This window comes from Caretta caretta, chromosome 23 (genome assembly GCF_965140235.1).
Source record: "Caretta caretta isolate rCarCar2 chromosome 23, rCarCar1.hap1, whole genome shotgun sequence".
In the NCBI taxonomy this organism is placed as follows: Eukaryota; Metazoa; Chordata; order Testudines; family Cheloniidae; genus Caretta; species Caretta caretta.
Genome location: NC_134228.1, coordinates 1926446 through 1952013, shown reverse-complemented (window position 1 = coordinate 1952013; position 25568 = coordinate 1926446). Strand labels below are relative to the sequence as shown.

Genomic DNA, 25568 nt, shown 5'->3' with positions numbered 1-25568 from the left:
GTTTCGTTTTGCTGTTGGTTCGATCGAAAATCCTCGGGGGGGGGTTGGGGGGTGGGCATTGAGTTAAAAATGATGAGATGCCCCCCGCTGGATTAACGGGTCGCGCCGTCGCTTTAATTCAAACCGAGGGGCGGGGCCAGGGGGCGCCATGGCAGCCTGAGTCGAAGGCCAGTGGAGGACATGTCGAAGGGCGGAGACTGTGTGAACTGAGTACCGTGGGAATGGGCGTGGCTAGAAGTGTGGCCCCGCCCCCTCGTGCAACATGGCTCCGCCTCCTCACTAGCAGGTCCTGCTTTCTCTTCCACCATTGATTGGGTATTGGCTTGGCAGCCCCAGGGGGCGGAGCCTGTGTGTACTGTGACCCCGCCCATTTGATCTGACTCCTCCCACCCACCACATGGCTCCGCCTCCTGACCCCTAACCCCACCTCCTCAAGAGGGGAGCCCACCTTGGGCTCTACCACCTTGGCTGGGCGGGGGCGCCGACTGCATAGCTCCGCCCACTGGGTGTGACTCTGCCTCCAGACATCTCCTCCCCCACTGCCCCTCAGAGCTGGATTCTGCCCCCCCCCCGTTGCTGGGCTCTGCTCAGGGCTGCTGAGCCCCACCCCAGAGGTGGCTGCATCTGGACGCCTGGGCGAGGGAGTCCTGCGTGCACAGCCCCTGGGGGGCGTCCTGAGCAGCCGCGTACCTCACGTCCCCAGCGTCAGCCCAGGCTGAGCCGAGCCCCCCAGCCGGGAGCCTGACGCCACGGGGAATGTTTACGACTTGCCCAGGAAACGGTCCCGGTCCCGGCCAGGCCCGCGGCTGCTGGTGACGCAGGGGGGGCCCCTCGGAGCGTCCTGTTTGTTAATCCTGGTGCACTCGCCCGCCGCTGAGATGCAGCCACCTCTGGGGGCGGGGGGGTCTGGTTATCCAGGGACCCCCTTGCAGCTTTCCGGGCACAAAGGGGTTCGCTCAGGGCTGCCCCCCCGCCCCGACCGCCTGCCAGTCAAGGGCTAAGGTGGGCACTGGGGAGGCCTTGGGACATCAGCCGAGCTTAGGGGTAGGGGTGGGGGGGGCTCAGGGCTGGGCTAGCAGGGGCTGGGGGGCAGGCGTGAGGGGCACTGGCAAAGCCGGGGGGGCAGCATACCCAGCACAGCACCCCGCAGGCTGTGTCCACCCCCCACGCTGGGGGACCCCCGGCCCCATACAGGGCGTGCAGCGGGATGGGGGGGCTAGGTGGGTACTGGAGGGGTATGGGATCGATGACTGGCCAGGGGCTGGGGGGCCTGGCTGTCGCCAGGGGGTGTCTGGGCCTCGCTCGGGTCACGTCTCTCTGGGCCCAACACTGGGGTCCGAGGACTGGAAACGCCTGCGGCCCTGGCCCTGGCAGCGGCTGGCGGGACGTGCCAGAGACACACAAGGGCTTGATTCTCCTGCGGCTGCGGGTGGCTGCCAGGCTCGGCCCAGCCCCCCTGCCCCCCCCAGCCCGCCACAGGAGCCTGGGAACGGGAGGGAGGGTCCTGGCCTGGGGGCCGGGCCCGAGGAGGGGGCATGGGAGTGTGCCCCTCCCCCACTCTGCCGGTGCCCCTCACTCCCGACCCGCAGCCCCTGCCAGCACAGCCCTGGGCCCCCCAGCCCTGCCGGTGCCCCTCACTCCCAACCCACAGCCCCTGCCAGCCCAGCCCTGGGCCCCCCAGCCCTGCCGGTGCCCCTCACTCCTGACCCGCAGCCCCTGCCCCCAGCTCTGTCGGTGCCCCTCACTCCCGACCCGCAGCCCCTGCCAGCCCAGGCCTGGGCCCCCCAGCCCTGCCGGTGCCCCTCACTCCCGACCCGCAGCCCCTGCCAGCCCAGCCCTGGGCCCCCCAGCCCTGCCGATGCCCCTCACTCCTGACCCGCAGCCCCCTGCTAGCCCAGTCCTGCCCCCCCCCAGCCCTGCCGGTGCCCCTCACTGCTGACCCGCAGCCCCCTGCTAGCCCAGCCCTGCCCCCCGCCAGCGCTGCCGGTGCCCCTCACTCCTGACCCACAGCCCCCTGCTAGCCCAGCCCTGCCCCCCCCCCAGCGCTGCCGGTGCCCCTCACTCCCGACCCGCGGCCCCGGCTGGCAGCAGGGCCATGTTGAAAAGGTCACAAGCAGTTTCCCCTTTTCCATGTCAAGTGTGGGGGAGGGAAGTGAAACTGACAAGCTCAGCAGCTCCCCTGATCGGAGGGGGGATGGGGGGGTAAATTGCTTCAGTCAGGTCTGCCCCCACCCCACAGCCACCATCCCATGTGGGGGGACTGGGCCTCCTTGTCCTGAACCCCAGAGTCCCCCAGATATCAGGCCTTGGGCTCTCTGCTCAGGTGACCTGTGGGTCTCACTCCCCCTGGAGCTGGGCTGAGACCTACCAAACTCACCTCACACATGGCACCAGCTAGGCAGGCAGGGGATGCCTGCCTGCCCCACCCCCACCCCAGGTGCCCCCCCGCTGGCATCCCGGGCTGCAGGGGGGGCTGAGCAGGGTCTGGCAAAAGGGGGGGGGAAACCAGAGCAGCACCCCCACCCCAAACAAGGGATGTGATGCAGCTCACGCCCTCCGCTGATGTCACCACTGCAGTCTATCCCCAGAACCCAGGAGTCCTGACTCCTAGCCCCTCCCCTGCCCAGAGCCAGGGTTAGAACCCAGGAGTCCTGACTCCCGCCCCACTCCCCTCCTGGAGCCAGGTGTAGAATATGGAGACTGGGGAAGGCGATAGCTTGCCCCAGGGGTTGGGGGGTGTATGGGAGGGGCAGACACATGAATGTGGGGGGAGGGGAACTCCCGGATGACACCCCCCCCTTTCCCTAGAGCCCCCATGTGCCTTCTGTGCCAGGATGCCCCTGCCCCGGGGTCAGGCGGTCAAGGCTGGGGGGGTGGTGGTGTGGTGGGGGGGTGGCTGATCCAGTGGGGGAAAAGCCGGGGATCTCCCTCCTCCCATGGGAAAGGCCTCTAGGGCCCATAAACACAAAAACAGGGTGTGGGGGGGTTTGGAGCCTGGCTCCTGTGTAAACAGCAGCTTGTCCAGGGGCCTCCGGCCGGGGGGGGAGGGGGGGGGCGCTGGGGTGAAGAGCAGCCAGGCTCCTTCACATGGCCGGGGGGGGTCAAGCCGGCGTCACCCCACTGGGCGCAGAGTCTGGTGGCCTGCGCTGCTCAGACCCGGCCTGAGCCCCCACAAACTCGGCCCACTAACAGCTGGGACAGGCGCCTGCTCTCGTTGGACTCGGCCCGGCGTTGAACCGCCGACCGGGAGGCGAACAAGCCTTTGGTTAACGAGCTCTAAACCCCCCTCTCCCCCCCCCGCCGAAAGGCATTGAAATTAAAACTAACAAAGGTGCTTTTCCGCTGTCTGTCACGGCCTCTCCCGGTCCCAGCCTGCGCCGGGAGCCAGCCGGCTCCGCTCCCCGGGACAGCGGGGGGCCAGGCTGCGCTCCAGACCGTCACCAAGTGTGTGAGCAGCAACCGCTGGTGGGCGGCGTGTGGTGTCCTGCACGGCAGGGAAGCTAAAATCGCCCTAGGAAAATAAACAGCCGCCACAATAACCCCACAGCTCAAAATAGGCCTTCCTCCTGCTTCCGCTGCGGCCAGGCAGCTACCGGCCCTCAGCCCCTCCTCAGCCTCGCCGGCCAGACACAGCCAGGCCCGCCCTCGGCAGCCCCACAGCCCCTGCCCCAAGCGGGCTGGCCCCAGGCTCGGGGGCTGTCTCCCGCCCCACCGGCCTCGCGGCTCGGGCTCTGGGTAGTTGAAATCATGAAGCGCTTGGAGATCGGCCGGCGAAAAGGCCCCCCCCCCCCCAAGAGTGAGGCGCTGACCTCAGTAAAAACTAAGGAAATGCCAAGGCAAAAAACTTCGTGCCGGTGCCGTGATGCCCACAGGGGTTTGCGAGGAGGTTCCCGTTCAGGGCTGGCGCTCAGAGCTGAGACTGGGCCCGCAAGCGCCCGACGCAGCAGGGCCAGCTGAGCAAAGCTTTCCCGTGCCCAGCCCGAGCCAGCTCTCCGGACAGCCCTGAGCCTTCGCTCCCTGCGGATCCGGCCACTTGGGAAAGTCTTGGCCTGGGGGAATTTTGGTGGTGTCCGGGCTCAGCTCCCCCCTGTCCTGCTGCTGGCTTGGAGCAAAATGGGAGTGAAAAAAGCTACCAGGGCAGGCCCGAGGGGGCTGCTGTGGTGGGGAGCTGGAGCACTGGGCCCGAGTTTGCCCCCAGTTCGCCAGCCGCCCAGCCCCAGGAGCGGAGCCATCGGCCCGGTGGCGGGGGGGGTTTGCCGGCGCAGCTCTGACGTGACTGGGGGAGGTCAAACCGCAGCTGCAGAGCCGGGAGCTGGGGCGGAAGGGGGAGGGGGGCAACCCGGTGCCAGATAAAAATATATTTCCGGCAAGAGTCAAAAAGCAGAAGTCGCTGCATCACGGGGAGAGGAAATGAGGCTTCCTCTGCCCCCCACCGCAGCCCCCCCCACCGGCCTGTTGACCCCCACCAGGGCAGGAAGTGACACTGACAAGGGGCTGGCATGTGGATTGGGGAATTCTTGCCTGCTGGTGTCACAGGCCAGTCACCCGCGCGAACAACCCCCCGCGCCCCACACACCCGCACGTGCGCACACCGCTGCAAACCCCCCCCCGCACGTGCGCACTCCCAGACACACCCAGACACACACACGCCCCGATGGACACCCCCCCCCCATTTTGTTTCTTTCCCGCATTTCTCTCAGCTGCAATGAAACAAATGAACTTGTCAGTTTCACCTTTGTTTCTAGTCAATTTCATTTTGGGGAAGCTGGGCCACGAACTTGGCAGTTTGCTGGACTCCTTAGTCACCTGATTAGATAGACAGCTAGAGGGGGGTGTATGGGGATAGATAGACAGATAGAGGGGGGTGTATGGGGATAGATAGACAGCTAGAGGGGGGTGTATGGGGATAGATAGACAGATAGATAGAGGGGGTGGATGGGGATAGATAGATAGATAGATAGATAGATAGATAGATAGATAGATGGGGTGTATGGGGTTGGTTAGATAGATGGATAGATAGAGGGGGTGGATGGGGATAGATAGACAGACAGAGGGGGTGGATGGGGTTGGTTAGATAGATGGATAGATAGAGGGGGTGGATGGGGATAGATAGATAGATAGATAGATAGATAGATAGATAGATAGATAGATAGATAGATGGGGTGTATGGGGTTGGTTAGATAGATGGATAGATAGAGGGGGTGGATGGGGATAGACAGACAGACAGATAGAGGGGGTATGGGGATAGATAGATGGATAGACAGAGGGGGTGTATGGGGTTGGTTAGATAGATGGATAGACAGAGGGGGTGGATGGGGATAGATAGACAGACAGAGGGGGTGGATGGGGTTGGTTAGATAGATGGATAGACAGAGGGGGTGGATGGGGATAGATAGATAGATAGATAGATAGATAGATAGATGGGGTGTATGGGGTTGGTTAGATAGATGGATAGACAGAGGGGGTGGATGGGGATAGATAGACAGACAGAGGGGGTGGATGGGGTTGGTTAGATAGATGGATAGACAGAGGGGGTGGATGGGGATAGATAGATAGATAGATAGATAGATAGATAGATAGATAGATAGATAGATAGATGGGGTGTATGGGGTTGGTTAGATAGATGGATAGACAGAGGGGGTGGATGGGGATAGATAGACAGACAGAGGGGGTGGATGGGGTTGGTTAGATAGATGGATAGACAGAGGGGGTGGATGGGGATAGATAGATAGATAGATGGGGTGTATGGGGTTGGTTAGATAGATGGATAGACAGAGGGGGTGGATGGGGATAGATAGACAGACAGAGGGGGTGTATGGGGTTGGTTAGATAGATGGATAGACAGAGGGGGTGGATGGGGATAGATAGACAGACAGAGGGGGTGGATGGGGTTGGTTAGATAGATGGATAGATAGAGGGGGTGGATGGGGATAGATAGATAGATAAGGTGTATGGGGATAGAGAGACAGACAGACAGACAGTGGCGTATGGGGATGGAAGCATAGTGGAGTCTCTATGGGGAGAGACAGGCCCCGGCATGTGGGGCACTGGCTGATCAGCTCCAGGCTGGGTGGGGGTTGGAAAGCGGGATCCCCTCTCACCTCGGGGGGGTGGGGGCTGAGTCACACCCATGGGGGCCGTCTCTATTCAGGGAGACCCACACTCCTGCCAGCCCCCCCTCCCGAGGGATTCCCAGTAGGGTCCCTTCGCCCTGCCCGGGCATGTCAGGGTCGGACAGGCTGGCGCACGTCCCTTGAGTCACGGACAGGGACCATCCGGCGCCCACCCCCGCGCCTGCGTCACGCCGGGGAATTTGGCCTCGGGGTGGGGCAACCAGGGCTGAGCCAACACAGCCCAGGATCAGGCCCTGGATAAGGGGGTATCTGGGGGCAGATGGCCGGACAGAAGGTGTCCGGGGACGGATGGACGGATGAGGGGGTGACTGGGGACGGACGGAGGGATTGAGGGATAAATGGTGACTGGGGACAGATGACCAGACACTCGGATGGCAGAGGGTGGGAGGGGCAGGACAGACAGACAGCTGAGGCCTGCCTGCGGTGCCCGGACGCCTGGGTCCCAGGCTCTGACTCAGCCTGGGCTCTGCGTCAGTGGCGTGGTTCCCCCCGCTGTCAATCAGCCGGGCTGAGTGGCGGGTGCCGCCTGCCTGTTATTCTTTCCCTGACTCATCGGCCCGGGGGCCGTCTCTGGGGCGACTCCCTCACTCCCCCCCCCCCGCAGGGACAGTGACGGGTCTGTTCGGGGAGAGCAGCTGCTGGGTGGCCTGGCGGGGCCCGTGCCAGGCGGGCGGGCAGGGTCCCTGCTGCTGGGGCTGATGCCAGCGGGGCGGAGATGGGCTCTGGGAACCTCCCCCGCCCCCAGGGGCTCCCGGCACCCTTCGCCCACATGGCAAGTGAGCAAAGGACCCAGCCGGCCCGAGCCAAGCCGTGCAGGCGGCTTCTGGGGCCAGGATTTGAACCCAGGACATGGGGCTGACACACTCGCCCTTCAGCGCCGTGTGAGGGGTCCCTGCCCCGCCCCAGAGACGGCCGCATCTCAGTGCTGGGTATGGGATTCCTGTATAAACACCCCCTAAGTCCTCATCTGGAGCTGGAGCCTCGGGGGTGGGGCACATGGGCGGTTTATCCGGGGACCCCTTGCCTGGCACTGAGCTGCAGCCACCTCTGGGGAAGGGTGCAGGGGCTGGTTTTACAGGGAGTGGTTTTTAAAGGCCCCCCACAGCAGAAGAGGGGTGAAGGCCTGTCTGGACCCTGCTCGGGTCAGGCCCTGCAGACCCACAGACCCTGGGGGGCTGGGACGGCGGGGGAGGAATCGGTTTCTGCTCAGTTCCCTGGCCGCCCAGTATTGTCACCGGCTAACGACTCCTCAGTAATCAAGAAGCCAAATGCACCAGGGTCTTCCAAGCCCTAACAAGTTTTGCCCTCTTTCCGAGGGGCTGACCCAGCCCCGGGCTGAGCAGGAGCCCGACCCATTGCACTGCCAATGGCTTGGCAATAACCCGGCGAGTGCAGGGCCCACGCCGGGCAGACGGATCAGTACAGAAATACCCGGGGCTCGATCCGAGCCGGCGCCCCTAGAGGGGAAAGGCCCCGGGCCCCATTCCCCGCCCCCCTGAGCCAGCCAGTCCCTGCCCTGTTGCTGGCTCCCCCTAGAGGGAAAAGGCCCCATGCCCCACTCCCCGCCCAGCACGGTTCACGTCTACCCCGCAAGGCTGGGGCGAGGCCGGCCCAAATGAAAGGCAGCTGCTTGTCTCGCCGGACGGAGGGCGGGGGGGGAAGTCGAGGGTGGGAAGCCGCCTGCCCCGCTGGTCTGATTGGCCTGGTGCCTTGTCTGAGCCCAGGGTCGGGGGCGGCGGGGGGAGGGGGGGCGCACCGGTGACCAGACAGACCCTGGGCGGGCGGGGGGCAGGGGCGGGGGGGGCTGGCCAGCCCGTCGGGGTCGCTGCCACCCTGGGGGCTACAGGCTGGAGCCCTGAGGCTACGGCTCTGGAATCTGCCCCCCACAGGGTGGAAAAGGCACCGGGGTGGGGCTGAGCCGAGCCACGGGGCCGGTCGGCAGCCCCTGGCCCCGGGGCTCTCAGCTCTGCTCCAGCCCGGCCTGTGCCCCAGGGATACCTGCCCCCAGGGGCCCGGCTGAGCAGAAGTGGGGCTGCGGGAGAGCCCCAGAGCATCCCCGGCTGCAGAGAGGAAGAGGGGGCAGGGTGGGGTGTGAAGTATGAGATCATGGCAGGTAGCAGAAGTGGGGTCCAGTGGTTAGAGCCAGAGGGAGCGGGGGGCTGGGAGCCAGGACTCCTGGGTTCTCTCCCCAGCTCTCAGAGGGGAGTGGGGCCCAATGGTTAGAGCAGTGGGGGCTGGGAGCCAGGATTGCTGGGTCCTATTCCCACCCCTCCCTGAATCACAACATAGCAGCTGGCCGTGTGGGGTTGCAGGATCCGGCACTGGGCTCCTGGCCCGGGGCCAGCGTGTTCCTAATGAGCCGCGGAGCTGCCAGCCCCAAGCGGGGTGGGGGCCATCGATGCGAGCCAGGCCCTGGCCGGGGGGCGGGAGAGCCAGGAGCTGGCTTTCCTCGCCCAGGGCTAGGGGGTGGGGAGAGCACACGAGGCAGGCTGGTACGGCTTGCACCAAGCCCCCGGTACACGCCAGGGGACCGGCAGCCACTAGCCACCTCAGTGGCGCTTTTCACCACAAAGCACCTGGAGCTGATGCAGCCAGCTCTGGGGGGTAACACGGCTGCTGCTAACACCACGAGGTCGAACCAGGAGCCCCGAATCCTGCGCGTGACTGAGGGCTGCAGGACGGACTCACCTGACTGGGCAGGACGCCTGGGTTCACCCCCAGCTCCTGGGGAACTGGCCAGGAGCTTTCAATGACCAGAGCGTGTACGATGGAAAACGGGGCACAGTGCCCCCTAGCGCTGTGCTGGGGCATTGGGGGGCAGCGCAGCCCACCAGGGGAGGGTGTCCCCCACCCCACAGCACCGTGCCCAGGGGCTTTGTAGGTCACCGTCTGTGGGGCAGGCTGAGCCGGGAGCAGGTTCCTGCGGCCGGGGTGGGATGCGATCAGGGCTTGCAATGGGCCACAGAGACTGAGGCCCCCCCCGCCTGCCCGCCTCTGAGGGGGCACCCTGGGGTGGGCCCTTTGGGATGCCCTGTGACCCTGGGTGTCCCCTTCCCTCCCCTGCTCCCCACTCTGTGTCCCAGCCCTGGGACCCGCTGCCACGTTGGCACACAATCGCCCCATGCCTGGCTGCAGGGCTCCGACAGGCTGACTCCCTGCCAAGCTGGCTCCATCCCTCCCTCCCGGCCTGTAATTATCCCGCACCGCCCTCGCCAGCCTGCCCAACGTGCCGCCCCCGGGGCGAGGCACTAGGGGGGTGAGGGGGGCCTCATGGGGCTGGCAGCTCTAATCACGGGTCCTTCTCCCCCGTCTCCTGTCCTGGTGGTGACCAGCGGCTTCAGAGGAAGGGGCTTCCCGCGTGACCCCAGTCAAGTCACTGCCTGGCCCCGTGACTCAGTTTCCCCATTTGTAAACGGGGACACTCACCCTGCCACACTTGTCTGTTTAGACTGGGAGGGTTTAGGGGCAGGGCGTGTCTCACACTCGGTCTGGGCAGCGCCTGGGTTGGGGCCTGTAGCTGCTATTGTCACACACCTAACAGGTGAATACAGATGAGCCCGTGATCGTTCCCTCTGTCATGGCGGGTGGGCTCAGCCATGGACCCTTTTAATCCCTTTTCGCTGCTCCTGACCCAGGCCAGATCCCAATCAGCCCTGTGTCCATCACCGGGATATCTGAGCTCCTCGGGCCGGTGGGGAGGAAGTGCTACCCTCTGCCAGATGGGGAAACTGAGGCACAGAGAGACTAAGTGACTTGCTCATGGTCACACAACGTCTGTGGTGGAGCGAGGGATAGAACCCAGGAGTCCTGGCTCCCAGCTCCCCCGCTCTACTCACTAGGCCCCAGTCAGAGCCAGAGCACTAGGGCTGAGGCTGGCTGGGGGGGGCCAAAGCTGTCAGGGTCCCTGGACCGGGGAGCCCCCTGCGGAGCCCAGGTCTCTCCTACTGCCCCGGCCTGCGCTCCCAGGCTGCTGACCCATGCTGCAGGCATTTCCTGCCGGCTCTCGCCATGGGAGGCCGGGGGGAAGGCGGGGGGCGAAGGCAGGAGAAGTTCAAAGCCGGCCCCAACCGCAAGGCAGCTTTCCCAGGGCCGAGGGAGGCCAGGGAGCCTGCCCAGCTGTGGACGAGCCAGGTCCAGTCCTAGCAGCAGGGTCCCACACCATGGGGGGAGGGGCGGCAGAGAGGGGCCCCCAGGGCAGGACCCTGCTGCCCCCCAGGCTCTGGGGCTAAATGCAAAGCCAAATTCAGGGGGCCTGGGAGTCCTTCAAAGGCTGCAAATAGAACCCAGGAATCCTGGCTTCCAGCCCCTCCTCTTCCCCGCTCTAACCACTAGATCCCACTCCCCTCCCAGAGCCAGGGATAGAACCTGGGAGTCCTGGCTCCCAGCCCCCCCTGCTCTAACCATTAGACCCCACTCCCCTCCCAGAGCTGGGAGAGAACCCAGGAGTCCTGGCTCCCAGCCCCCTTGCTCTAACCACTAGCTCTGACTGCCTCTCACCCCACGAATGCTTGGGGGATGAGACTCCCCAAGGTGAAGTCCCACAGCCTGGCAGGGTGTCGGCGGCTGAGCCGTACCTGCCCCCAGGGCTGCGTGCGGGTCCCGCGGACGCCTGTGGTCAGCCCTGGCGCGTAGCTATGGTCTCTCGACCTCCTCCCTGGAGCCCGGCCAGGAGCCCTGTCCCGAGCTGCACGCTTCTTGGGTGGCTGCTGGCCGGGGAGCCAGGCCCAAGGTGGGCCCCGCGCTCCTTCGAACCATGCCGGGGTGGCTCCGGGCAGGGCAGGAGGGGGGGCTGGGATCCAGGACTCCTGGGTTCTCTCCCTGGCTCTGGGAGGGGAGTGGTGTCTAGGAGTTAGAGCAGGGGGGCTGGGAGCCAGGACTCCTGGGTTCTCTCCCCAGCTCTGGGAGGGGAGTGGGGTCTAGGAGTTAGAGCGGGGGGGGCTGGGAGCCAGGGCTCCTGGGTTCTCTCCCCAGCTCTGGGAGGGGAGTGGGGTCTAGTGGTTAGAGCAAGGGGGGCTGGGAGCCCGGGCCCCTGGGTTCTCTCCCCAGCTCTGGGAGGGGAGTGGTGTCTAGGAGTTAGAGCAGGGGGGGCTGGGAGCCAGGACTCCTGGGTTCTCTCCCCAGCTCTGGGAGGGGAGTGGGGTCTAGTGGTTAGAGCAGGGGGAGGGCTGGGAGCCAGGGCTCCTGGGCTCTCTCCCAGCTCTGGGAGCAGAGTGTGGGGGTCTCACTTCAATCTCCCCGCAGTGGCCCAGGCCCAGTCCTGCTTACTAGGCAGGCTGAGCGATGGGCCGTGGGGAGGAACCTCACCAGAGCCTGACTCGTCCCCCCAGGACGCGAGTAACCCCGGCGGGAAGTGACTGGGCTGGATGCTGCTCATCTCCCAGGGGTGGCAGGACCCCGCCGAGACGTGTGTGGCCAGCCCCAGGGCCCCCGCCCTGGGCTGTGAGATGCACCCAGAGCACTGGGGGCGGGGGACAGGGCTGGGTGCCCAAGCAGGATGGCCAGGAGTCTGCCCTGGGGGTGCAGACGGGGGGGACACGCAGGCTGGGGGCTGTGGGAATCGCAGTGACGCCAGACCAGCTGCTCCAGATGTTTTGGTATTTGTGGAGTCCACAGTCCCCCCCTCCCCTGGGTGGGCCCCTGTGCCAGGCGGGCGGGTGTTCCCCCTGGGCACTGCAGCGAACGGGCCAGACAGACCCGCCTGGGGTGGGCGGGAGCCGCAGAGGAGGGGCCTGGGAACGGTTCCTCGGGGGTGGGCTGGGGGGTTGTCCCTGGACCTGCCACAGTCCCAGGATTTCACTGCTCAGGAGCTGTCCCCTCAACACGGCCCAGCTGTGAGGTTGGAACTGCCCTCCCAGAGCTGGGAGAGAACCCAGGAGTCCGGGCTCCCAGCCGCCCCTGCTCCAACCCCTAGACCCCACTCCCCTTCCAGAGTTGGGAGAGAACCCAGGAGTCTTGGCTCCTAGCTCCCTTGCTATAACCACTAGACCCCACTCCCCTTCCAGAGCTGGGAGAGAACCCAGGAGTCCTGGCTCCTAGCTCCCTTGCTATAACCCCTAGACCCCACTCCCCTTCCAGAGCCAGGGAGAGAACCCAGGAGTCCTGGCTCCTAGCTCCCTTGCTATAACCACTAGACCCCACTCCCCTTCCAGAGCTGGGAGAGAACCCAGGAGTCCTGCCTCCCAGCCCCCTCCCCTGTCACTGGCAATTCCTGCACCACTCCCCGTTTCACCCACTTTTGCAGGACTCGAACGGGGGCATGGGCGGTACCTTGGGGGAGCTCCTGGGACCCACCCAGGGAGGCCCGTGGCTGGAAGGCAAAGAGGGGAGTGTTGGGCTCACATGGGCCAGGCTAACTGGGCTTGAACCCAGGCCCTGCAGCATCGCAGCCCAGCTGAGCTAGGGGAGTCTCTCCACCAGGTGGTAGCAGTAGCAGATCGTTATCCTCCCTGTGCACCAACCACTAGGGGGCAGGAGAGGGCTCAACTTTTACAGACGGATCAGGGCCGCCCCCCCCCCGAGGGGAATGGCCCCATGCCCTATTCGCTGCCCCCCTCAAGCCAGCCAGTCCCTGCCATGGGGCCGGATCAGGCCCAGCGCCCCCCAGAGGGGAAAGGCCCCTTTCCCCCAGCCAGCCAGTCACCCCCCAGTGCATGGGGGGCAGAGTGGGGCATTATGTTCCCCTCCCCCTGAGCAGCCTGCGATGAGAAAGGCCCTGCCCCCACCCGCAGCGAGGGGCCCCGGGGGAGACCCCCCCGGCAGCGCCAGGCCGCGTGTGCGGGGGCCGGGGCCTGGGAACGGCCTGGTTTCCATCAGCCTGCGGCCGGGGAAAGTGGAGGCAGCAGGAGCCTCAGACACTGACCAAGTGGGAAGGAATGTGCCAGGCGGGGGGGGGGGGCTGCGCTCCTCAGCCCCTCCTCTCCCCTTGCCCTCCTCCGCCCCCCGGCCCGTGCTGCCCCCCCGGCTGAATTCCCCTCCTCCATCACACCCCCCGGCCCCCCTCAGCTGACCCAAGGTCACAGCAAGTCAGGGGAAAGCCAGGGAGAGAACCCAGGAGTCCTGGCTCCCAGCCCCCCCCCCCGCTCTAATCACGAGACCCCACTCCCCATCCAGAGCTGGGGAGAGAACACAGGAGTCCTGGCTCCCAGCCCCACCCGCTCTAACCATGAGACCCCCACTCTCCACCCAGAGCTGGGGAGAGAACCCAGGTGTCCTGGCTTCCAGACCCCCCGCTCTAACCAGGAGACCCCCACTCTCCACCCAGAGCCGGGGAGAGAACCCAGGAATCCTGGCTTCCAGCCCCCCCCTCCCGCTCTAACCATGAGACCCCCACTCTCCACCCAGAGCCGGGGAGAGAACCCAGGAGTCCTGGCTTCCAGCCCCCCCCCCCCCGCTCTAACCATGAGACCCCCACTCTCCACCCAGAGCCGGGGAGAGAACCCAGGAGTCCTGGGTCATTGTTAGACTTTGAACTTGTCAGGGGAGGGACCAGGTCTGTCTGTGCAGCACCGGGAGCACTGGGGCCCCACACCTGGCTGGGAGCCCCTGGGGCAAGTGAGCGGAGGGCACGAGACGCAGGTGTGCAAGGAGCAGGGGTGTGTGTTTCTATGTGCGTGTTTGTGCACACTCGCACGTCTGTGTCTATGACATCTATGTGTATCTATAGCTAGCTTTGCACACCACTCACTGCCCTCTAGAGCATGGGTACGGCACTGTATGTTGTGTGTCGTATCCCCGACACTGCTCACCCAGGGGGGTGATTCTCCTCTCACGCAGAGGGCTAGGCTGTTGGAGCAGGGGTCCCTGGGTCGTACCCCTGAGGCTGCTGCCCACTTGGCGTTAGCGGGGGTCATGCCGGGCATTGCTCGGAGGGAGAACGTGCCGCACCCGCTCTATTCATGCCAAAGAGACAGTTCCCTGGGGAGGCCGGGGCCGGCCCTTCAGCTCAGCGGGAGATGGATTTGCCTCCTGTACCCCGGGTCTCGGCTCTGGCAGCCCGGGGTTCTGGCCGAGGCTGGGGCGAGAAAGCTCAAAAATGTGACACCAGGCGCCTGCAGGGAGCCTCAGCCTGTCGCTGGGATCAGGGGCAGCTGCTCCAAGTGTGTCGGATGCAGCGAGGCTGCCTGAGTGTGCAGAGAGCCTGAGCCCTTTGCCCAGGCACCTCACAGGGGGGTTAACCCCCAGCCCCATGGCTCTGGGGGCTCAGTGTGGGGCATCGGAGGGGCTGGGCTGGGGGGTGCAGCGAGAAAATGGGAAAAAGCCCTTGGATGTGGGACCCCCCCAGTGGATCAGGAAAACCCACCTCCTCCCGGCCCCATTGATCAGTCTTTGAAATGCTCTGGGGGGGCAGCATCCCAGCGGGGCCAACCCAGGACTGGGCGATGGTGGGTCCAGCTCCGCTGGCATCCGAATCCCCCCAGGCTGGTCAGCACCAGGGGGCTCTGCGCACCCCCCCCCCCGACACACACAGAGCCAAACCCCCTCCCACGGGTTCCTGCAAAGCAGCTGCCGGCGACACCAGAGCAAACACGGACCCCCCCTCCCCACATGCTGCCTTGGCCGGCCGCCCCTACAATGTCACCGTGTGGCCCAGGCCCGCCCAGCCCACCTGGCCTGGGGGAGATTGCCGGCACCCCCCACCCAGGACAGGCGAGGGCCTGCACGTGAGCTCTGTGTGTGTGTTGGGGGGGGGGCTACCACCCCCTGCTGGCTGGAATCAGAACTGCTCCCATGTGTCTTAGGCCCCGCGCTGCACGCCACTAATGGGGAGTCCCCATTAGCTCAGGGAGCCGGGGGGTGTGGGTGATCCAAGTTCAATCCGCGCCGTTGGGTCCAAGGGGCTGTGGGTCGGTGACGCGACGGTAGAATCTCCCCCCTCAACACTAGGCCAAGCGCACGGCAGGCCTGGAAGTGCAGTGGTCCGGGGGCTTTAGGGGGGGCGGGTTGTGCGCTGGGGGCCGTAGCCCTGGATTGAGGGGGAATCTGGGGGGGTGAGAGAGGGCATGGCTCCAGGTGTGGGGGGGGTGGATCTGAGGGTGATGGGAGCCATGGGCCCAGTTGGGGGTGGATCTGCGGGTGATGGGGGCTGTGACCCTGGATTGAGGGGGGATCTGGGGGTGGGGGCGAGAGAGGACGTGGCTCCAGGTGGGGGTGGGGGTGAATCTGGGGATGATGAGAGCCATGGGCCCATGTTGGTGGTGGATCTGGGGGTGGTGGAGGCCGTGGGCCCCGTTTGGGGGTGGATCTGGGGGTGACGGTGGCCGTGGGCCCAGGTCAGGGGTGGATCTGGGTTTCAGCCTAGCTGCTGGCAAGACAAGGGGCATTTGCTGGCTGTGGGGGCAGGGGGCCATGGAGAACCCCCTGGCAGGGGGGCAAGGGACGAGCCCCCCGGGACTGGCACAGGGGCACAGCGTGGAATGAAGCAGCCCTGCAGAACTCACGTCACATCCCAGCCGCTCAGCTCCCCCTGTCAGCGGCAGAGACGAGAATGGGGAGCCGGGCAGTTCCCAGTTTCCTTCTCCGCCCCCCGAAACAAAATGTGTGAAATTGGCTGCCACCGCCTCCGAGATGCAGCCACCTCTGGGGTGGGGCGTGGGGGCTCTTTATCCAGGGATCCCTCGCCCGGCGCCGAGATGCAGCCACCTCTGGGGCGGGACAGCCCCGTGTCAGCAGAGCGGCTGCGGGAGGTCAAGAGGGCATGGAGAAAGCAGCTGTGCTCGTGGCCACAGGCCCGGGGGCTTCCCCAGAGTCGGCGCCGCACGACTGGGCCAAGCACCAGCCACGTCCCCCTCGGGGGACCAATAACAGCAGCTGCTGCTGGAGCGAACGGCCAGAGCAAGGGGACTTGGGGTCCCGTGGGGCGCTGGGCTGCAGGGAGCGGGATGGGGGGCTCAGCAGGGGGCGCTCTCCCCTGGCAGGCGGGGCTGGCCCCAGGGTGGCGGTAGGGGGCGCTGGGCTGCAGGGTGTGGGGTGAGTGGAGCCCCCCGGCGGTGGACAGCAGGGGTTCTCAGACCTTTGCCCTGGTGCCCCCCTTCCCACAGCCAGGCTCTGCGTGCGACCCCCCCATACGTTCAAAGACTTTTTCTCTATTTAACACCATTATCAATGCCGGAGGCGAAGCGGCGTGTGGGGGGAGGCTGACAGCTCGCGACCCCCCATATAATAACCTCGCGACCTCCTGAGGGGTCCTGACCCCCGTTTGAGAACCCCTGGGCTACAGGGTCTGTCTGGGAGCACCAGCCGCAAGGGGGACCCCCCTGCCCAGCCCAGCCCCCCTCGGCTCCCCAGGCCGGGGGCCCTGCAGCAGGAGCTGGGGGTGAATCAAAGGCAGGGGCGGGCCCGGGATGTTTAGAAAAGTTTCCAAAAATAGCCCCCAGCGAGAGGAGCCGGAATTTCCATGGAAAGCCCCCCCCGGGGGGGAATGTCGGGGGCTGAGTCACTGCCAGGGCCCTGCTGCCAATCCCCCCCACCCCGTGCAGCGCGGTCTGGGGCAGAGGGAATGTGGGGCTGGCAGCCCTGGCAGGAGACTGATATAAACTGGGCTAGTTCCCCCCCCCAGCAGCTCTCCCGGTGCCCCCCACTCCCGACCCACAGCCCCCTGCTAGCCCAGCCCTGGGGGCCCCCTCAGCTCTGCCGGTGCCCCCCACTCCCGACCCACAGCCCCTGCTAGTCCAGGCCCGGCTCCCCCCACTCCGCGGTGCCCTGGCGTGTTCGCGGTGAGCAGTTGATGACAAACCTTCGGTGGCAACACCTGAATTACCCAGCGCCGGGGACAGGAATATCCCAGCCGCCCCCAACCAGGCCCTGCCAGGAGCCCCAGGGACCCCCCTATGCTCCTGCCCCTCGTGATTCCGCTCATAATGGGCCCGCTGCGGCCGCCAGCCCCCACCCCAAAGAGCTCGGGCTCTCCCTACGTGGGGCTCTCCCAGGGCCTCCGCCCCCCCCGCTGGGGGAGATCAGGGCCCTGCCGCACTGCACACACAGAGGCAGGGGGCTTCCCCAGGTCCCACAGCACATCACTGACAAACCGGGAGAGAACCCAGGAGTCCTGGCTCCCAGCCCTTCGGGGATCGGTGCTTCACCAGCAGTGAATCTGCCCCCTGCCCCCCGCGGCTCCCACCACTAGGCCCCACGCCCCTCCGAGCAGTTTGTGGGAGTGGTTGAGGTGGTGGCGTGTGGGCGGCTGGAGCCGAGACGTGTGTGGTTGGGGGGGGGGGGGGGAGCTGCGGTGGGACCAGGAGGCAGCAGCCGAAAGGCAGGGCCCAATCCTGGCAGGAGCCAGCCCTGGGAGAGCCCCACGTAGCGAGAGCCAGGCCAGGGCCTGGGATCAGGGGCAGGGTCCCCACAGCCGAGTGGGGGAGCGCTGGAGCACAGGGAAAGTGAGCTGGGGAGGGACCGGTGGGACAAGCTCCCCCCACCCCCCGGGACCCTCCTGCACGAACCCTGGCCCCCCCGCTCCTGCCACGTGCTGCCCGCAGCTCCAGGCCCAGCAGTGCTGAGCCCCGGCAAACTCGTCGCAGGCCTGAGGCCACCCGGCTGCCAGTGGCTGAGCCCCCCAGAGCCCCCTGTAGCTGGGTCTGGGCGGGGGACTCCCTGCCGAGCACTGACCTCGGGGCTCCGAGCAACCAGGCACGACCCGAACATGGGCCGTGGGCTGGGCCAACGCAGCCCCCGGGGCAGGATCCAGGCCAGCAGGGTCCTCGCGTTTCCCACAGGGGATGGGGACAGGGCATGTCCCCTCTCGGGGGCGCCAGCCCTGCTCCCGCCCCAGGGTGGGGACTGGCTGGGTGGGGGCTAGGACACGGGGCCTGTCCCCTCTTGGGGGTGCTGGCTCAGTCTGGGCCCAGGGCGTAAGGGTCCCTGCCATTCCCCAGGGCTCAGCCCTAGAAACCCATCGGCAGCCTCGGCGGAGGGGGCCCAGGAGGCTGAGCAACCCCAGTGATCTGCTGCATCCCCCCCCAACACACTCATGAACCCCATTCTCCCACGGCCTCTGCTTTGACCCTGGGGTCGCCCCCTGGAGCCAAGTGGGGCCAGAGCCAGCCCTGGGCACCCGACACATGACGCCAGGCACATGTGCGTGTGTGTGTGGGGGGGCGAGGGATGACACATATGGGGTGGGGGGAGAGCACCCCCCCTGGCCCATGTCCCCAGGTGTCTGGCTGGTGCTCACTCCAAGCTGCCAGAGGCGGCAGAACTGGCCCTGCAGGCGGCAGCTGATTCTCCGTCCCTGACCCCGAGTGCCCGCGGCGGCCGCCACTTTCCTTCGCCCACCGCAGGGTCGCTCGTGCCGGCAAGCCCAGCTCACGCCTTCCACAGGCAGCTGCCCAGGGGACCCCACCTCCCCCCACTGCCAGCGCCGGGGCTGATCTAGTGGCGGTGAGTTCCACGGGACAACTGGGAATTCTCAGTCACACCCAGACCCTTGGGGTGAGGAGTCAGGCCCCTGGGAATCTCCTCACACAGGGGTCACCCCGGCCAGGGGACGGATCAGGGGCGTGGGCGGAGAGCATAGCGCTATGGCTATTCTCTGCCCCCCAGGGCCCACAGGGGGTGGATTTCAGTGGCTGAGGTGCCCTGCACAGTGGCTATTCTCTGCCCCCCAGGGGTGTAAGTAGGAGTGAGAGAAGCCCTGAGGCTGCTGTAACCGACACCAGGGGCCAGGCCCGTGACCCAGGCCCGAGACAAGGAAGCCCGAGCAGGGGCCTAGCTGGGACTGCCCCAGGGGAACTGGCTTCAGTCACCGAAGAGGAAGCTGGCTGGGACCAGGTATTTCCTGCCCGCTCCCAGCACCCCTCGGTGACGGCCCCGGGCAGTCAGCTGAGCGGCAGCACCCCCACCTGTTGGCGGAATTTCCCACAGGGAAGCTGGGAAGGGATCGAAAACCCCACGAGGGACAGGGAAAGGAACCGAAACCGGTGAGGGAAAGTGAGTCACCTGCAGGGATCAGGATCCTCAGCTCTCCCCGCCCAGCAACACCCCCTAGCGGAAGGTCCCTGCGTGGGCCCCGGCCACCCTCCCCCCAAAACAGTGGGGGCTGGAATCAAGCAGGGCCCAGGGCCGGCAGGGACGATTGGCCAGCAGGAAGGAGCTCGGCAGGGGGGATAAGGCTCTGAGCTTCCTGAGCACCCAACAGACACTAACTCCTGGGGTAAGGTAAACTGAGGCACGGAGAGGCAAAGTAAGTCATCACAGAGAGAGGGGCTGGGAGCACACCCCAGTTCCAGCAAACCCAGCTGTGATGCTTAGAGAGTGCTCCCCTGGCACAGCCAGGAACAGAACCGCCCCCTTCTCTACCCACTAGACCCCCACTGCCCTGCCTCAGCTGGCATCAGGACCCAGGCATCCTGGCTCCCACCCCCCCTGCTCTAACCATGAGACCCCACTCCCCTCCCAGAGCTGGGGATAGAACCCAGGAGTCCTAGCCACCCCCCCTGCCCCACCTCTAACCCCTAGCCTCCCCTCCCCTCCCAGAGACCCAGGGAGAAAACCCAGGAGTCCTGGCTCCCAGTCCCTCCTGCTCTAACCACCAGGCCCCACTCCCCTCCCAGAGCTGGGGATAGAACCCAGAAGTCCTAGCTCCCTCCCCACCTCTAACCCCTAGCCTCCACTCCCTTCCCAGAGAGAGAACCCAGGAGTCCTGGCTCCCAGCCCCTCCTGCTCTAACCACCAGGCCCCACTCCCCTCCCAGAGCCGGTGAGAGAACCCAGGAGTCCTGGCTCCCAGCCCCACACTCCCTGTCGCCCCAGCTCAAGCCGCAGACACTGGCTCCTGGATTTCCAGGCTGAAAGGACCAAACTGCTGCTGTTGCAAAACCCGTTACTGAAGAGCTTTAATTGTGACAGCGTCCCCCCGCCCCACGCGCCTGGCCAGCTCCACCTGGGGGGCTGTTCCCCTGAGCGGCTGCTTCCCGGTGCAGCGTCGAGAGGCCAGCGGCTCCCAGCCCTGGGCCTCGCCTCGCCACTGGGACGCTTCCCGCCCTCGGGGGCCCGGAGGCCCAGAGCCGAGGCCAGAAATCCAGCGGTTCCTCTGCCCGCGAGACGGGGCGGGGCAGAGTCTGGGCAGCCCCTTCCCCAGTCCAGCTGCTCCCCGGTGCCTCTCCTGGCTCTGGGCTGCCCATGAGAGCCAGGAACGTGGGGCTAACGAAGCCCATAACGAAGCTGGGTGCCCCAGCCTTGGAGAGAAGGGGGGCAGGGATCCTGTTACACAAAGGTACCTGTCTGGACTAGATCAGAGGCGGGGAGTGACCTGGGGAGAGCGTCCAGGGGCAGCGCCTTGCAGGGACACGCCCCCAGCCGGCAGGGGGAAGGAGCCCAGGTCACAGACTAGGAGTCTGGGTTACTGTACACAAGGTGGGTCCTGGTGTCCCCCCACTCCATCAGGGTGCTAGGGCTTGGTGGGGGCACAGGGGGCCCTCTACTCTGCCTCCATCTCCTCCGCCTCCTCAGACTCCTCGCCGTCAAAGTAACGCTCCTCCTCGTCCCGCGACACGATGTCCAGGTTGTCGAACTCCGGGTTCTCATCCACCTCGCTGGGAGAGAACGAGCCCAGAGCTGTGACCTCGGGGACAGAACCCAGGTGTCCTGGCTCCCAGCCCCCCTGCTCTAACCCCTACACCCTACTCCCCTCCCAGAGCCAGGGACAGAACCCAGGTGTCCTGGCCCACTGCTCTAACTCCTACACCACACACCCCTCCCAGAGCTGGGGGAGAACCCAGGAGACCTGGCTCCCAGCCCCCGCAACCCATACACCCCACTCCCCTCCCAGAGCCGGGGACAGAACCCAGTGTCCTGGCTTAGCGCCCCACCCTAACCACTAGACCTCTCTCCCTCCCAGAGCTGGGACAGATGCAGATTGCCCCACCCCCGCCAGACCCACTTCTGCTGTGTCCCCCCCAGGCAGTGGCCCAGCAAGTGACGCCCGGTGCCCGCCCCCCTTACCTGTAATCGAAGTCACCGTCCTTGCCGTCCAGGAAGCGCTGGTGCATGCGGCTGGTGAACTCCTCACGCAGGAAGGCCTTCTCCTCCGTGTCGGGGACCCAGGCATCCGAGGCCGAGCTGGAATCCTCGCCTAGCAAGGAGAGAGGGGAAGGGCACAATCAGCAAGGAGGGGACGGATACCAGCCGCAAAGCCAGTAACGGGCTGTCAGACCCCCCCTCCCCTCCCAGAGCTGGGATAGAACCCAGGAGTCCTGGCTCCCAGCCCCCCCAGCTCTAACCACTAGCCCCCACTCCCCTCCCCAAGCTGGACAACATACTGACCTTCGTCATCCTCCTCTTCCTCCTCCATGCAGGCGTCCTCCTGCTCCTGCTGGATATGCAGCCGCAGCTGGAGCACCTGCTCCTGGTAGGAGTCGAGCAGGACGCCGGAGAGGGAGCAGGGGCCGGCTAGCGCCTGGCTGCCCAGAGCCAGCAGCTCCTCGTCGCTCAGGTATTGGCCGATGTACTGCTCGTAGAGCAGGGGCTCCCGCGCCCGCATCTGCTCGTCGCTGAAATACTCCCCCCCTGCAAGGCAGAGAGAGCATGGAGGGGCCGGAGCACCAGGGCTGGGGCGGTGGCCTCCAGAGGCAGGTGGCTTCTAGGGCTCTCCAGGGCAGACACAGCTCCCACTCCCCTCCCAGAGCTGGGGGAGAACCCAGGAGTCCTGGCTCCCAGGCCCCCCTGCTCTAACCATTAGCCTCCACTGTTCAGCCTGCAGAGATCCCCCACAGGCAGGGTTCCTGTCTCTGACCCACGCCGTCCTTAGCCTCTGCCATGGCAGCCTGTGTGGGGGGCACCTGGCACCAGCTGGGCTGACTGACATGGTCACGTCCTGCTAGATCAGCCTCCAGCCAGGGCACCCAGCGGGCACCAACCTACCCTCCCTGCAGCACAGCGCCCCCTAGCGTTGCCTTGGGGCATCCGCCAAGGGACCGCTGCTGGTCCGTGCCCCGCAGCACCAGGACCGGGGTGCCAGACTGTGAAGGCAGAGCCCTCCCTGGACCTCCCCTCTTGTGACCCACGTCTGTGGGGGGGGGGGTGCAATAACAGAGGGCAGTGCGGGGAGGGTCAGGGCCTGGCGGGCCGGCGGCCCCCTACCTTTGATGAGCTGCTGCAGAGCGGCGTACCTCTTGTTGCGCACCCGGGTGTGGCCGGCCTTGCCGCGGGCGGCCCGGCGCACCTCGTCGCAGTAGAATCGCACTTCGTAGCGGGCGGCCAGGTGGGCGAAGCAGCCCAGGTGCTCGACGCGCAGGGCCCGCCGGAAGCGCTCCAGGAAGACCACGGGCTTGTCCCGGTACAGCGCCCGCAGGATGGCCAGCTTCTCCTCCGCCGTCAGGTCCGGCTCGTCCTTCTGCTGGCTGCGCACCGGCAGCGGGCTGCTGGCGACGGCCGTCAGCATGGCCAGCAGGGCCCGCTCGCCTGCCTCGGGGGGGCCCGCCGGCTCCTGGGCCCCGGGCTCCTGGTGAGCCAAGCCCACAGCAGGGGTGGGCTCCGGCATCCCTCCCCTCTGCTGGGACGGGCCCTGCAGCTGTTCACCGAGCCTACTGCTGTCGGGTGAATGGTCACCTAGGGCTGGCGTCACCAGCATCACTTCCCCCGAAGGCGACGGGTGCCGGGGCGGGGTGGGGACCCCAGTGTTCTTTGGGGGGTGGTCCTGTGGGGCTGGGCTCTCCAGCATCTCCTCCCCCCAGTGCCACGTCTGCCGAGGGGGTTCAGTGACCCCGTTGCTCTTGGGAGGACGGTCCCCCGGGGCTGGTCTTTCCAGCATCTCCTCCCCCCAGTGCCATGTCTGCCGAGGGGGTTCAGTGACCCCGTTGCTCTTGGGGGGACGGTCCCCCGGGGCTGGTCTTTCCAGCATCTCCTCCCCCCAGTGCCATGTCTGCCGAGGGGGTTCAGTGACCCCGTTGCTCTTGGGGGGACGGTCCCCCGGGGCTGGTCTTTCCAGCATCTCCTCCCCCCAGTGCCATGTCTGCCGAGGGGGTTCAGTGACCCCGTTGCTCTTGGGGGGACGGTCCCCCAGGGCTGGTCTTTCCAGCATCCCTTCCCCCCACTGTGACGTGCGCTGGGGGAAGTCGGTGACCACGTTGGTATTGGGGGCTTGGTGCTGTGGGGCTGGCCTTTCCAGCATCCCTTCCCCGCAGCGCGACGTGCCCTGAGGCGGTTCGGTGACCCCGCTGGTATTGGGGGGACGGTCCCCCGGGGCTGGGCTCTCTGCCAACAACAGGGAAGGTGCAGCCTCCGGCTCCTGCTGCTCCCTGCTCTTCCAGGCACCCGTGCTACCTGCTGATGAGACGTGGAATTAACAATGGGCCAGCCGGGCTCCCCAAGGGGGGTCAGGGCTGACCTGGGAGGGTGGGGAGAGGAGGGGGGAGAACAGGGACCCACCAGCCAGCCCGGCCCTCTAAGGGTGTGTGTGTGTGGGAGGGTCCACATCGGGAGGGGGCTGCTAGAGGGCAAGTGGGCCCCATGCCCAGCTCTGCCCCTTGGAGTAACTGGGGGACATCCCATGGGGGGGGGGCTCAGGGCAGATTTCTCAGATGTGGGGGGAATCGGGGAGCCCACCCCCAGCCCCCGGGGTCACTCAGTCGGGGGGGGGGATCGGGGAGCCCGCCCCCAGCCCCCGGGGGTCACTCAGTGGGGGGGGATCGGGGAGCCCCCCCCAGCCCCCGGGGGTCACTCAGTGGGGGGGGATCGGGGAGCCCCCCCCAGCCCCCGGGGGTCACTCAGTGGGGGGGGAAGGGGCCCGCCCCCAGCCCCCCGGGGTCACTCAGTGGGGGGGGATCGGGGAGCCCCCCCCAGCCCCCGGGGGTCACTCAGTGGGGGGGGATCGGGGAGCCCCCCCAGCCCCCGGGGGTCACTCAGTGGGGGGGGATCGGGGAGCCCCCCCCAGCCCCCGGGGGTCACTCAGTGGGGGGGGATCGGGGAGCCCCCCCCAGCCCCCGGGGGTCACTCAGTGGGGGGGGATCGGGGAGCCCGCCCCCAGAGTAACGGGGGTCCCCGCGGGGGGGTCAGGGCAGAACTCGGGGGGCCCCCAAATCTCCTCCAGGGGGAGACAGCGACCCCCCCACCCAAGGCCTGAGCAAGGCGCCGGGGGACCCCTTTGGGTGCGACACCCCCCGCCCCGCTGCTCACCCGGCGGGGTCGGCCGCGCGCGCGCCTCAGATTCCGCCTCCATCCCGCGAGCGCCGCGCCAGGCCGGAAGTTCCGGGTCCCCCCCGCCGGTCCCGCGGCCAAAGCGTTCCCCGCGGGGTGGGGAAACGCGTCCCAGGCACGTTAGTTCCGGGACAGGTCCGTTCCGCGGCGGGTGGGGAAGGGTCATTGTTGGGGCTCATCGCTCATTCAAAGGGGACAGATTGGGGGGGCAGCCCCGCACCCCCACCTCATCCGCCCAGGGGCCGCTCGGGCAGCCAGGGTACTCCCTGCAGATACAGGGGCAAATCTCACTGCAGGGGGATTTGGCCCCAGGCGCTGCAAGGATTAGATTTTGGGGGGGGCTCCCCCAGCTCGCAGCCCCCCCGCCCCCCTGGACTAACACCTGCTGCTGGCTGAAAGTCTGGCAAACAAGGGGTAAATTAACCACTGGAACAACTTACCAAGCGGTCGTGGCTTTTACATCAAGCTGGGACTGGTCCCCCTGCAAAAATCTGCTCACGTTCAAACAGGAATGAATGCCAGGAGGTTCTCTGGCTTATTGTACAGGAGGCAAGACCATCCCAGGGGGTTCAGGGCTTTATAATCCGTGAAATCCCAGGGAAAATACACTTGTAGGGAGGGGGCAGCAGTACAGACTGCAGGAGAAACCAACTGAAAATCCACTGAGCGTAGACTAGGAGCGTCTATTAGCCAAGATGGTCAAGGACACAGCCACAACCTGGCTGTTTCTAAACCTCTGACTTCCAGAAGCTAGGAGTGGATAACAGGGAATGGATCACTCAGTTGCCCTGCTCTGTTCATTCCCTCTGGAGCCTCTGGCACCAGCCAGGGTCAGAAGACAGGACCCTGGGATAAATGGACCACAGTTCTGACCCAGGCTGGCCGTTACGTTCTGTTGGAAGATACTGCTGCACAGGGAAGCAAGCTGGTGGTCCCTCCGGTTGCCGGAGGGAAGACAGCAGGGGGAATCTATACTTTTTGGTGGACAAGTTACCCACAAAAGGCTTCCCTGGAGATGCAGGTTTTATTCCCCTTAAAGGTTACACAAGCTACCTCTGAGCTCTTACACCATGCTGTTCTTTCCCCCGCAGTAGCTCTCTCTGTGCTTTACCAGGGAGGTAAGTGTCAAAATGCCCCACCATTCTGAGACAGCGAGGGCAGAGTGCAGTGTAAAAGGGGCAGGGGAGATTTTCACATCCCAGGCATCGTATTCAGATCAGGCTCGTGCATCCATCGCATCATACTACGCTGGTTGGAATGATCCCAGGGGCTCAGTTCCAGCTGTGCACAAGGAACCTTCCCAGAA

At 66.1% G+C, this 25568-nt stretch overlaps 1 protein-coding gene across 3 annotated transcripts; it reads right to left on the bottom strand.

Annotated features, from left to right (window-relative positions):
* Window positions 1–19935: 19935 nt before the first annotated feature.
* Window positions 19936–24339, bottom strand: CCDC97 (coiled-coil domain containing 97). 3 transcript variants are annotated; one of them, XM_048832816.2, is made up of 5 exons: window positions 24242–24339; window positions 22208–23389; window positions 21392–21634; window positions 21071–21200; window positions 19936–20661 (listed from the first exon to the last, which is right to left on the bottom strand). In XM_048832816.2, the coding sequence occupies exons 1-5, from the start codon at window positions 24282–24284 to the stop codon at window positions 20547–20549; spliced, it is 1713 nt and encodes a 570-aa protein (XP_048688773.2). In that variant the 5' UTR covers window positions 24285–24339; the 3' UTR covers window positions 19936–20546. The 3 variants fall into 3 exon arrangements, with proteins under 3 accessions (XP_048688773.2, XP_048688772.2, XP_048688774.2); XM_048832815.2 differs by having other exon boundaries at window positions 22208–23392; window positions 24242–24329; XM_048832817.2 differs by lacking the exon at window positions 19936–20661 and having other exon boundaries at window positions 21068–21200; window positions 22237–23392; window positions 24242–24329.
* Window positions 24340–25568: the final 1229 nt, after the last annotated feature.